This window comes from Macrotis lagotis, chromosome 5, assembly GCF_037893015.1.
Source record: "Macrotis lagotis isolate mMagLag1 chromosome 5, bilby.v1.9.chrom.fasta, whole genome shotgun sequence".
Classification (NCBI taxonomy): Eukaryota; Metazoa; Chordata; class Mammalia; order Peramelemorphia; family Peramelidae; genus Macrotis; species Macrotis lagotis.
This window is the reverse complement of record NC_133662.1, coordinates 165,339,850-165,352,277: the sequence shown is the minus strand read 5'-3', so window position 1 is coordinate 165,352,277 and position 12,428 is coordinate 165,339,850. Positions and strand designations below refer to the sequence as shown.

At 37.5% G+C, this 12,428-nt stretch overlaps 1 protein-coding gene across 1 annotated transcript in view; it reads right to left on the bottom strand.

The window, feature by feature from the left end:
* Positions 1–12,428, bottom strand: part of MTHFD1L (methylenetetrahydrofolate dehydrogenase (NADP+ dependent) 1 like) — a 191,067-nt gene that overhangs the window by 162,247 nt on the left and 16,392 nt on the right. The window contains exons 6-7 of the mRNA XM_074187818.1: positions 11,837–11,937; positions 8,788–8,924 (exon numbers count right to left, since the gene is read on the bottom strand). Of these exons, the coding sequence (XP_074043919.1) occupies positions 8,788–8,924; positions 11,837–11,937 (238 nt within the window). The remainder of the gene's footprint in view (positions 1–8,787; positions 8,925–11,836; positions 11,938–12,428) is intronic.

Below are 12,428 nucleotides of genomic sequence, written 5' to 3'. Positions count from 1 at the left end.
ATCATCTATGTGGGTACTTTAGTTTCTCCAGATTTTTTTTAATGGAAACTTAACAAATGGAAATGTATACTTCTAAACAAGTCATGTCAACTTTAAAAGCACTCTTTTGATAAAACAAAATTACCACAAGCTTCACTAGAATACCTAAAATTAATGGGCCCACAATGATAGCTACAATTACTTACAGAACCTCCTAAATCACCTTTAGAACCTTTTTTTCTAAACACATCAAAATTAGAATTTGGTCTTGAGATCTATTTTTTGGTTGAATGTATGTGAAGGATCTCATTTATTTTTACTTCATGTTGATATACCTCACATGTGAAATCCATCTTTTTTTGAGAGCTTGTGGTTTGGGAAAACAAGAAACAAAATCCACTGGAGCAGAGTAAAACAAACAGCCCTCTGTCTTCTGGCTTATTTCTTCTACACACAGTTGGGATTTACCTGATTTGTCACAGCTGGAAGGTCTTTAAAATATGACCTTCCAGCTGTGCCTTAGATCCTGGCCTTAAACCTATCACCCAAGAGAATGGGTGTGCCTTCTACAGTCTCTCTACCTGGCAGTGCCACCACTTCATGGAGATCTGCAGGTTTCGCAGCAGGCTGCTTTACAAGTAAGAAAGGGTGTTGCCTGGGGGGATGCATGTTCTGGGTGCAGGGGGCTTCCTTTAAAGCCCAGGGTGTCCCCAAAAGTGGTTTAGTTTTAGAGCCCACCCCATAATGCTAATATAGATTAAAAGTGTTCTAGAGACTATGAAAGGGTGTAAGAGATGCCTCAGACCTCAAGGGCTAGATTCAGGTCAGGGCTTTGGCTATAGAACAACCATCAGCACTTTTTAGCATATGGTTAAACTGGCCAAATGCCCAGACATTCCCCTCCCCCACTCTGGGAAATGTATATTGAATGCATTCCCTGCCCCCCATTTAGGGAATCTCAAGCCCAATGAATAATGCATTAGGAAGATCTCAGGGAGTGCTCAGGAACCAAACCTTGCACTCAGCTCCTAATTCTCCCCATAACAGCAGAAGCTATTCCACCATGCTGCTGTTGTTGGCTTCTCCATAGAAACGTAGAGGCCAGTCACAATTCCTGCTTCTGCTGCATGGGGATCACACGGATCATTTGACTCCACATTTAAAAAAAGGAAAATACTTTAAACTGTAAACTCCCAGAACACAGGGCTCACAACTGAGAACAAACATTGGGATGTGCTTAAGATGAACTTTTCCATTTGGATAACATTCCCTAAACTCAGGACCACACAGGAGCTGGCCCACTCCCTCCCTAAAATCATAGGTAAAAAAAGAATCCTACAAAAGTCAACACAATTTGATGACCTGAGAGAGGGCTTTCCCTGGATTCTATTTACTCTGATGATTCATTTATAATTTCAAATAACTGTTAGTTTATCAGTGGAGAAAAACCGACCTTATATTCTTACAGAGTTCTAAGTGGTATACTGGAGAGGAAACGGAAACCTTGGAAAAATCACACATTTACATTGCCTCATGCTGGATTTGCATTTTAATAAAATATTTTCCAATTAGAGTTATCAAGGTAGATACTACTGGTGTAGTAAACTGCAGAATTTGGAGTCAAGGGGATATGAGTTCAAATCCAGCTTTCCATACATTTCCCAGTTGAGTGACCCTGGGCAAGCCTCTTAAAAATTCTCCCAGTCTCAGTTTCCTTAATCTGTAAAGTAAGGATAGTAACTATTGCCCAGGGTTGTAGCAAGGATCAGATAAGGTCTTTTATCTAAAGCACTTTGCAAATCTTTTAACAGCTGTTCCAAATATATTAGGTATTTTTATGATTGAATCAATCAATAAAGCTTAATTATAATAATTTTTACATATACATGATATTTAACTGAAATTCAGAAGGTATAACATCATCCTTTTTGGCAGTCAGCCCAATTACTTGACTGGGTCTATTTTAGGAAAAATATCTATTAAGCAATTACTAAATAAGAGTCACTGTGCTAAATACTTTTACCAATTGATCCTTAAAAAAAAGAAAGAAAAAAAACAGGAGGCTGGATAGAGCACTGGCCCTGGAGTAAGGTGGACTCAAGTTGAAATCTAGCCTTAGATACTTAATAATTACCTATCTATGTGACCTTGGGCAAGTCACTTAACCCCACTGCCTTGCAAAAACCAAAAATTAAAAAAAAAAAGAATAATATTTGGGTGCAAAAGTCACAATTCCCTGCTCTTTCCTTTCCTCCCCAAATTCAAATCACATGTGAAAATACACACCAAATTTTTCCACTGTTGTGCATAATACTGAGCCAGTGGTTTGGGATTTCTCCCAACTCTCATTGTACCTCTACTACCCTTAGCCTATTGTTGCTTTCCCCAGCCTCCACATGCCAAAAAGCCACTTAAAAAATTAAGCTGAGGGACCAATTAAAATTTCTGTCTCTCTCCTTCAGAACCAGATATGAGCAAAGATTCTTAACTGACATGTGGGAAATTGTTTCCCAAAAAAAACCCTAATCAGAAAAAAAACCCAACTTCAACATAATTGGCTTCCTTTATAATGTTATAAAGGCTTTACCAAATCTCTGATATAGAGGGTACATTAAGTGTGGCCTTGGCAATGACCTGTAGGGAGCAAGCTCTGTGGTTGAGTGCAATGTTGCCTGTTGTTACCTCCCATCACAAATTTTGAGTCTAAATTCCTGAAGAATTAGTTCTATAAATAAATGTAGACCATTAAATGTAGACCAATATCCAGTCCTTCCAAGATTCAAGAGCACCTAAAAACAGTCATGGCATCTGCTGCCTCCAAATCTTGTGGCAATCTGATAAACCCAGTATACTTGGAGACCTGGGTCTGACTGCCTTGAGGTCAGTCACTAGGCTCAGTTCCCTTATCCTATATATAAGGGAGTAAGAACAGAAGCACCACCAATCTTGAGGAAAGCACTCCATAAAACTTCATAAAATGGGATTATTTTTCTGAAAATTAGCATTATCATAGAAATAGAAGAGACCAAGAAATGAGTAATTAAAATCAATGACAAGAAAGGAAATTTATATGGAGAAATAAAAAGTCAAGAATTGCCAGGAGCTTAATGAAAAAAAAAAATGCAAACAGAGGTGGCTTAGCACTACCCGATCTAAAATTATATTATAAAGCATCAGTCATCAAAAATGTTTGATATTGGCTAAGAAATAGAGTGGTGGACCAGTGGAATAGACTAGGTGTAAAAAGCAGGAGAGGAGTATAGTAATCTGCTGTTTGATAAACCCAAAGAGTCAGGCCACCAGGATAAAAACTCCCTCTTTGATTAAAAACTGCTGGGATAATTGGAAGTTAGTATGGAAGAAACTTAAGATTAGACCAACACCTCACACCCTTTACCAAGATAAGATCCAAATGGTTACAGGACATAGACATAAAAAACAATACTATAAGCAAATTAGAAGATCAAGGACTAGTCTACCTGTCAGATCTATGGAAAGGGGAACAGCTTATGACTAAGGAAGAGTTGGAGAACATCACTAAAAACCAATTAGATGATTTCCATTACATTAAATTAAAAAGTTTTTGCACAGATAAAACCAATGTAATCAAGATCAAAAGAAAAGTAGTAAATTTGGAAACAATCTTTACAACTAATGATTCTGACAAAGGACTCATTTCTAAAATATACAGAGAACTGAGTCATATTTTTAAAACAAAAAGCCATTCCCCAATTGACAAATGGTCAAAGGATATGCAAAGGCAATTTACAGATGAGGAAATCAAAGCAATCCATAGCCATATGAAAAAATGCTCTAAATCATTAATTATTAGAGAAATGCAAATTAAAACTTCGCTGAGGTACCACCTCACACCTCTCAGATTGGCCAGTATGACCAAGAAGGATAATGATCATTGTTGGAAGGGATGTGGGAAATCTGTAACACTATTACACTGTTGGTGGAGCTGTGAACTCATCCAACCCTTCTGGAGAGCTATTTGGAACTATGCCCAAAGGGCAACAAAAATGTGCATACCCTTTGACCCAGCAATACCACTACTGGGTCCATACCCTGAAGAGATGAGGAAAAAAGGGTAAAAACATTACTTGTACAAAAATATTTATAGCAGCCCTGTTTGTGGTGGCAAAGAATTGGAAATCCAGTAAATGTCCTTCAATTGGGGAATGGTTTAGCAAACTGTGGTATATGTATGTCATAGAACACTATTGTTCTATTAGAAACCAGGAGGGATGGGATTTCAGGGAAACCTGGAGGGATTTGCATGAACTGATGCTGAGTGAGATGAGCAGAACCAGAAAAACACTACAAGGCCTATTCCCTTTAATTCAGAAAAAAAAAAAAACCCAGATGTCTTATGGTTTGATCTGGTACCTCGAAGAATTTTGTTCTCTTTAAGGATATGATTTCTCTCTCATCACACCCAATTTGGATCAAGGTACAACATGGAAACAAAGTAAAGACTGATGGAGTGCTATCTGTGGGGTGGGGGTGGGGGGAGGGAAGCAAGATTGGGGGAAAACTGTAAAACTCAAATATCTTTAATAAAAATTAAAAAAAAAATGAAAATTAAAAATGGGCAAGGAAGATAAATATTCTATGTGCCAACAAGAAACAAACAAAACTGAAAGAATGAAAAATAGAATAATGTGTGAAATATCTCATTAGAAAAACAATTAACTTGGAAAATTGATGGAGAGATGATTTAAGGATTATTGGACTACTTGAAAGCTTAGACATCATCTTTCAAGAAATTATCAAGGAAAACTGTCCTGATATTCTAGAACAAATGGGCAAAATAGAAATTGAAAGAATTCACTGACTACTTCCTGAAACAGATTCCAAATGAAAATTCCCAGGAATGTGTTTCCCAGAGTTCCCAGATCAAGGAGGAAATCTTGTAAATAGTCAAAAATAATTCAAATATCATTAAAATATGAGAGAGCCATCAATACAATGATCTATATCAATTCCAAAGGACTTATTATGAAAAATGTTATCCACTTCCAGAGAAAGAGCTGATGGAATCTGAATGTAGATTGAGGTATACCTTTTTAAACTTTATTTTTCTTGTTGTTTTTTTCTTATTGTTTTTTGAGGGGAATAGGATTTGTGTTTTCCTTCACAACATGACAAATATGGAAATACATTTTGAATGACTACAAGGGTATAGCCTTTGTCACATTATTTACTTTCTCAAGGAAAGAGAAGGAAGGAGAATTTGGAACTCAAAGCATAAAAAAAATGTTAAAAATTGTTTTCACATGTAATTGGAAAAATAAAATATTTTAGAATAAAGAATAATGGTTGCCTTAAAAAAAAAAAAAAAGAAAGGAAAAGGAAAAGTTGCCCTCAACTCCTGTGTGGTTTGACCAGGATGGGCCTTCACACTGTGCAAGCTACTTATGTCACAGCTAAAAAAGGCCTGTGTTTTCTGGGGTTCTGGCAGTTTTGTCTGACCAAGTCAGAAGGCCAAGGAGAGGAAACCGTGAGTCCATTCCCTATCTCAGAGCCAAAGTGAAATTTCTTTTTTTAGATTTTTCAAGGCAAATGGGGTTAAGTGGTTTGCCCAAGTCCACACAGCTAGGTAATTATTAAGTGTCTGAGACTGGATTTGAACCCAGGTACTCCTGACTCCAGGGCGGGTGCTTTATCCACTTCACCACCTAGCCGCCCCCAAAGTGAAATTTTGAAGGCAAAGCTTGGGGAAATTCAGACCTTTTTTTAGTAGGAAAAAGTAAGAGAGACAGCCACAAATAGTAACGATGGGGGTGGTAGCTGGTATGGATGGGATTGATGACACCCTAGATGATGTAAGAGCCATGGATGCTCAGGTCTCAAGTGTTTCTATATAGGCTCTTTAAGAAAACCTGAACGTCCACATATTTCCTGTAGAAAAGTCTCAAATTGCTTATTCTGAAAAATTAAGATGTTAGGAGACCTTAAAAAAAATGTAACAATGACTTTTTTTCACTCTGAAGATTCAATTAAAAATAAAATATCAGGGGAAAAGGACAGATGTACAAAGTAAAAAGGACTTCTTAAAATGCTGTATTGTTTCAAAAATAAAAATCAGACAGCAAAAGCATCTGTGGCAGCTGTGAAAGCATTCAGCTGCCAATGGAGGTATTTTCTCTTCTAACCACAGCTGTTCAGCTCAAGGCATATTTTGTTTTCCTTTTACACTGAGCTTCTGAACCCAAAATTATTTAGCTCTAAAATATGATGGTTTGAGTTGGCTGCCACCTTGTGGAAATCTCTGGAAAAGTAGCTGACCCTTCATTGCTGTTCAAAAACCATCCGGCAAACTGGCCATCTTCACCAGCTCTCAGAGTCTAATGGTAGTCCAAGAAAGACCCCCAAGAAATCTAATGTGCATTGGATAGATTGCCTGAACTGAAGTCAAGAGGGACTCAGCTTGATCAAATTGGGCCTCAGACACATATTAGCTGTGTGACCCTGGGCAAATCACTGCCTACCTCAGTTTCCACATCTGTAAAATGAGCTGGAGAATGAAATGGCAAACTACTCCACTGTTTTTACCAAGAAAACCCTAAATGAGGTCATGAACAGACATGACTGAAAAAATGACTAAACAATAGATTTTTAGAAGTCCTTGAATTTGGATGGATGAATGAAAAAATATTTATTTTCACTACTTCTAACAGAAATTTAATTTCTCCTTCATTTAGGAAGGTAGGCAGCAAACTCTTGTAATATTAGTTGGCTGTCCTCATGGCTTTGTTCCTAATAGAACTCCCAGATATTTCCATATTCTCATTAGTTGTTGAAGTTATTTGAAATAGTATATGCTCATAACTATTTTGAAATTACTACACTTATTAGACTCTTTAACTTACCTATATTTTAAATGCATTGTTTTGCTATTCAATTTGTCATTAAAAGAAACCATATTACTATGTTTAATTTGGTTTTTAAAGTACTTTATAACTATTTCAATATAAATGGTACATATTTGATAGCTATTTCAATATACTCCAAATATATAAATGAACCTTATAGTATATGCTTTTTATTTTATGCATTTAAAAATATTCTTTCTGAAGATGGGTTCACCTGTGGCTTCACAAAAGGGGTCCAGGTCACAAATTAGTTAAGAACTCCTTGACTAGTCCAACTTTTAATTGATTCAAAATCTCATTTACAAGTCTCACATATTTTAGAGGGATTGTGCCAAATTTTACTAAGAATTCCAAGAGTATGATGAATAATGATTGTCAGATAATTTCATCATTCCAAAAATTTATCTGAAGTACAAATTATGCTCTTCAATTTTTATATGATAGGTGAAGGTTTACTTGGAAAATGAGGTGTGTTTGTGAGAGAACTAATATACTACTTGGAGTTGGTTCTATACTTCAGACTCAACAAAAGCATCAGCACATACGCTTAGAATGGAGGTCACCAACTTTTTTCAAAAGAGCATCTATTTTCCAATTCCAGGAAGGCTTAAGATTGACTGTGAAGAAGGAAGGAAAGGAGTGGAACAAAGATGAGCCAGAATCCTGAGGGGAGAGGGACCCTGTCTAAGTATTGACGGTGAGTGGTGGAAGCTAAGGGTACTGGGGTAGTGGGAAGTGTAAGGGGAGAAGAGTACAGGCTGCTACATCTCTCATTCTATGTATAATGGCCCAAACTTGACAAGGAAAGATACTGCAGACCACTGGTCCCATAATTAATCAGATCAAGCTTCATCTTAGACTGGTCAATCAGGAGAACAATAGATGAACATCTAACACTGACATCGAATAATAAATGCATGATGACTACAGAGAGTCTAGACTCTCCAAGACAGGATAGTCATTCTCTTTTTAATGGAATAAAGTGCATTTGGATAATCCAGTATCCTAGACACATTTCAGTAACAGAAGTACCCTGCATGTAAATTATGACTTCAACTAAGCTGTTGTAACTTAATAGGTTGGAAGAAAGAAACAGTTAGCTCAGAACTATGAATGATTATAATCTAAGGATGAGAACCAATTATAGATGATGACCACATTTAGGCTAAGAAACACTAAAGCATCCATCCACTTCCTGTCACAAATACAGGTCAGTCACTAGGATAAAGTCATACATTGTAAATGCCTGAAAAAGAGTCAGTGCAAAGGACCAGGTGAATGATGAAAAGTCATTGCCAAGGTGAGGAGGTATCAGGGAAGGTTTCATGGAGTAAGCAGAACTTTACTTGGGTTTTAAAGAATCCAATGAGCAAAGGGTCATTGTAGGTTTTTACCCATATATTGAGGAATCTGGACAGACTGGTCTTAAATGCTAGGCACAAGAAAAGCGACTTCATTCAGTAGACAACAGGGAGTCTGTACACAAAAGAATTCTTCCCAGGTGACTGTAATTAATAATCTTTTTTTATGCTAAGTCACACCCTTTCTTTTTCCTCTAAATATAAACAGGGCACTCACTCTCCTCTCTTCCAATCCTGGCTGGATACTTACAGCCGGATTTCCAGGGAATAAAAGCTCTCTGGGTAGCTCAGCAGCATCCAGCTCCCCAATGCCACTTCCAATATCGGCAGCTCAGTGGTTGGCTTAAGACTTAAGTGACCACCTGAGGATTGCTGGTTGTGCAGTTTGTGCTTTCCTGTATAATGGCCAATGACTCTTAACATTTTCATTTCCTTGGAAGGATATTGCCACTCAAAACCACCAAAATTCCCAGTCTACTTTTTCAAAAACTTTGAGGCCCAAACCTAAATTTGAGGAAATAACTCAGAGTTCTGCCCTGCCAGGGCCACCTGGGAGGGCTCTTTACCTTGCTTTGAAGCTGAGGAGTTTTCCAGGAGCAGATCATTGTCATGGCTCCCTTCCTCTGGAACAGGCACTGCAGGGAGGCTTCCAAAGGGCCATGGGCCCCTACCACGAGCACCTTCTTCCCATCTATGATAAAATCTGAAAACCAAAAAAATTTTTTTAAAAAATCCAATCTATCATCACCATCAAGACTTCTGGTCTTTTCTCTGAGTCCTAGATGTGAAAAAATAAAAAGCCCTGCTTTTCACAATAAACCAGCTGCAACTACTCAGTGAAGGAGAAGCAGCATGGGAACAATCTCTCCCACCAGAATGCTCCCTGGGGTGTGGAAGGTTCAGTTCTCCCCAACCCAGGGAACAGGCCATTCAGAGGAAATCAACTGTTAACTGATAAAATCTGTTTCAATCTTTGTTATAAGGAAAAAGCCTCCCTACCCTGCATTCCAAAAACGTACCCTCCCTACCCTAGAAGGGACAGCCCAGCTATCAATGAATCTGTGATCTGACTGCTGTGGTTAATTCCTTCCACTGATGCAGAATAGAACCAATTCTTACTTTTCTCAGTCTAATTATTGTTTAAGAGCTGATCTATATATATATATATGGTATAGATATTGGATCCCAGTACAGCTCTGGAGGAAAAAGTGTGTGTGTGTGTGTGTGGGGGGGGGTGACAACACAGTAACTCCTCACTCAAATCCAATTCACACACGACCTCTCCTCCCTAATGCCATGGTATTCTTTGAGAACAAAGGACAAATATCATCATTAATTACTGTTCATATTTTCCCACAGTTCCTCCAAACAGAATCTAATCAATATGAAAAGAAGTATTCTTTGGTTCTTTCTTTTTTATAAGCATGTGCATGTGTGTGCATGTACACAAATACACAACAGGGTAGCATTTGTTTTGTTCATATTATCTCTCTTTTCCTGGATATATTTTTCTCACTCATATCCTTTATACCCATAAAAAACTGCAAAAATTCTCTTCTTCATTTAAAAAAAAATAAATGAAGGTTCTTTTAGTGTCTTATGGGTGATCCCTCTGAAAAATACATATAAACTAACCATCATGCAGATGGTGTAGTCACTTGGGCTTTCTGTATTCAATGACCCAAAGACGAGTCCTAGAAGTAGATGCTTTAATAAATGCCTGCTATAATCTTGTTGTGTTGGTCATTTTTTTTCTTTCTAAAAGTAAACTGCTTAAAATAAAATGCACTTGAAATTTTATGTATGCTATGATTAAGGATAATGAAATAGCATATTCAATATGCTACATATCCTATAATCATTTATTCATTAAACTGAACAGTTGTGAGGAAGAGAATACTGCTATCTTTATACATAGAAGAATTCAAGCCAAGGGGATAAACCTGAATAATCTCTGACAGCGCTGCTTAGAATGGGGCTTCACACTGAAGAGGCTCCTCTAGACTCCCATTCATTGAATTAAATAAACTATAATTTGTTATGCTGCTCAGGAGGCTTGACCAAGATTCAGAAAAGACCCAGGCCCTACTCTAGCCTCTACTAAGAGCTAGTTGCATGACCTCAGCAAGGTCACACTTTTCCTCTACAGATCTTAGTTTTCTCCCATGAAAATATCTAATGCAATAATTCCAGGAATCTATGCTGATTCAGGATAGTCTTTCCAATAGCAAAATATGGTGGATTTTATGGTATTCTAATTATCCCAGGTATAAAAATTAGTCAAGAAAGGATGACTCTTAACTTCCCATCTCTCCAGTTAAATGATTTCAGGGAGAAAAAAAAATTTAAATTTTAGATTTCAACTAGAATCTCATAAAAAGTCACCTTTTTCAAATAGAACAAAATATAACACTGATGTCTTAGATAACTTTTTATAAGATACTATTGGAGGAAAGAATACTACACTTGAAATTAAAAACCTTGAGTATCAGCATTTAATTACTTTACTGGGCAATTACAGGAGAATAAATTACTTAATCTGACTGTTCATTTCCTCAAGTTTAAAATAAAGTTAATGATACCCTGTCCTGCCTAACTTAGAGGGTGTTGGAAAAAAATCAAATCAGAAAGCATATGTAAATCTATTTGTAATAATAATAGTTACTGCTAACACAGCACTTTAAAGGTTTGTGTCTGAGGAAGGATTCAAATTCTGGTCTTCCTTACTCCAAGGCCAGTCCTTCTATCTGCTATCTCTAAGGAGAGTGAGTCAAGGGGCAGTATGTATAATAGCTAAGTCAAATCAGATCCCCTCAGTCTTTTAGGAGCCCTGGGAAAAGTAATGCTCCTCCAGTTACCATATGTCCTCAAAGGTCAGTTCATGCAGTTTATCTTTGAAGGGAGAAATCTTGGTACAGCAGTGGTCCACCTTACTCACTTACACCAGTAACAATTGATAACCAATTGCCACCAGTAGATAAAGGGCAACAAAAGCCCTAGGAATGCCAGCCCACCCCAGACTATTTCTTCTTCTTGCCCTCACCAAAGATCAAACAAGTGACCCAGGGCCTGCAGAAACCGCACCCTAAGGGGCAGCGGCAAGTCAATCCATTACTGCCACTCTAACTGCCATCTCCCCTCAGACCCTGATGTTTTCCAGGTCTGAGAATCCCAGAACCTTGGGAACAACAGCACTTTCTGCCATCACACTGGAAATGCTACCCATATGGAGAGAGAGCTAGGGAACAATTCCTGCAGGTACCATGACCACAGTTACCCAAGACCCAGGAAAGAAAGTCCTTGGTTGGCACTGTTCAAATGGTTCAGCTTCAGAAAATGGCATGGATTTTTAATATATACTCACATATACTTCCATATTACTCATGCTGTGAAAGAAAATGATATAATTTTACTGATGAAGATTCTAAAAAAGAAGCATTTGCTTTGTCAACACACTGTAAAGACCATGAGACATTTCCATCTTACTTGAAGCTAAATCCATCCTTTCTCCTTCCCTTCTTTCTTTCCATCTCGCTTGCAGCTGACCCTTTTTTCTTCTTCCATCTCTCCTTTCAACACTATTTAAATGACAATTATTATTGTTGTTGATATTACCTGATTTCTCAAGAAGTTCAACCACAGCTCTGGCAGTAGGTGAAACAAAGCATTCATGGGCATCTCCACGTACCAACTTTCCCAGGTTTACATCTGTCACCCTGAAGCAGAAAACAATGAATGAATGAGATATATAAATGAAGCAGTAGCAAATTCATTCTAGAGAAGTTTGAAAGAAACATGAGCCAAGTGCTTGACAAACTGAATGTTTAAAAATAAGATTAAAAGAACAGAGAATGAAAGAAATTTACTTTGTAATGAACACTTCCTGGAAGAATTTTTACTTTGACCCCCACAGGCCAACAAGGAGATGGCAATGGGAGACATAATTTATTTTTCAAGCCTTAAATTCATGCTTCAAGATTGTTCTCAAGTCTACTGCTAACCATTTTACCTCTGGATAACTCAGAAGAGTCAAAACTCATAAATTCACCCCCATGTACATTCCAACTCTGTGACTGTAGGACCTTGGAAAGTCACTAAAGTTCTTTTTCCTCAGTTTTCTCAATTGCAGAATAAAGACAATATAATAGATAATTTCTAAGGTTACCTTCCTGCTCTAAACTTATGTTACTATAAACTTTTGGTACGA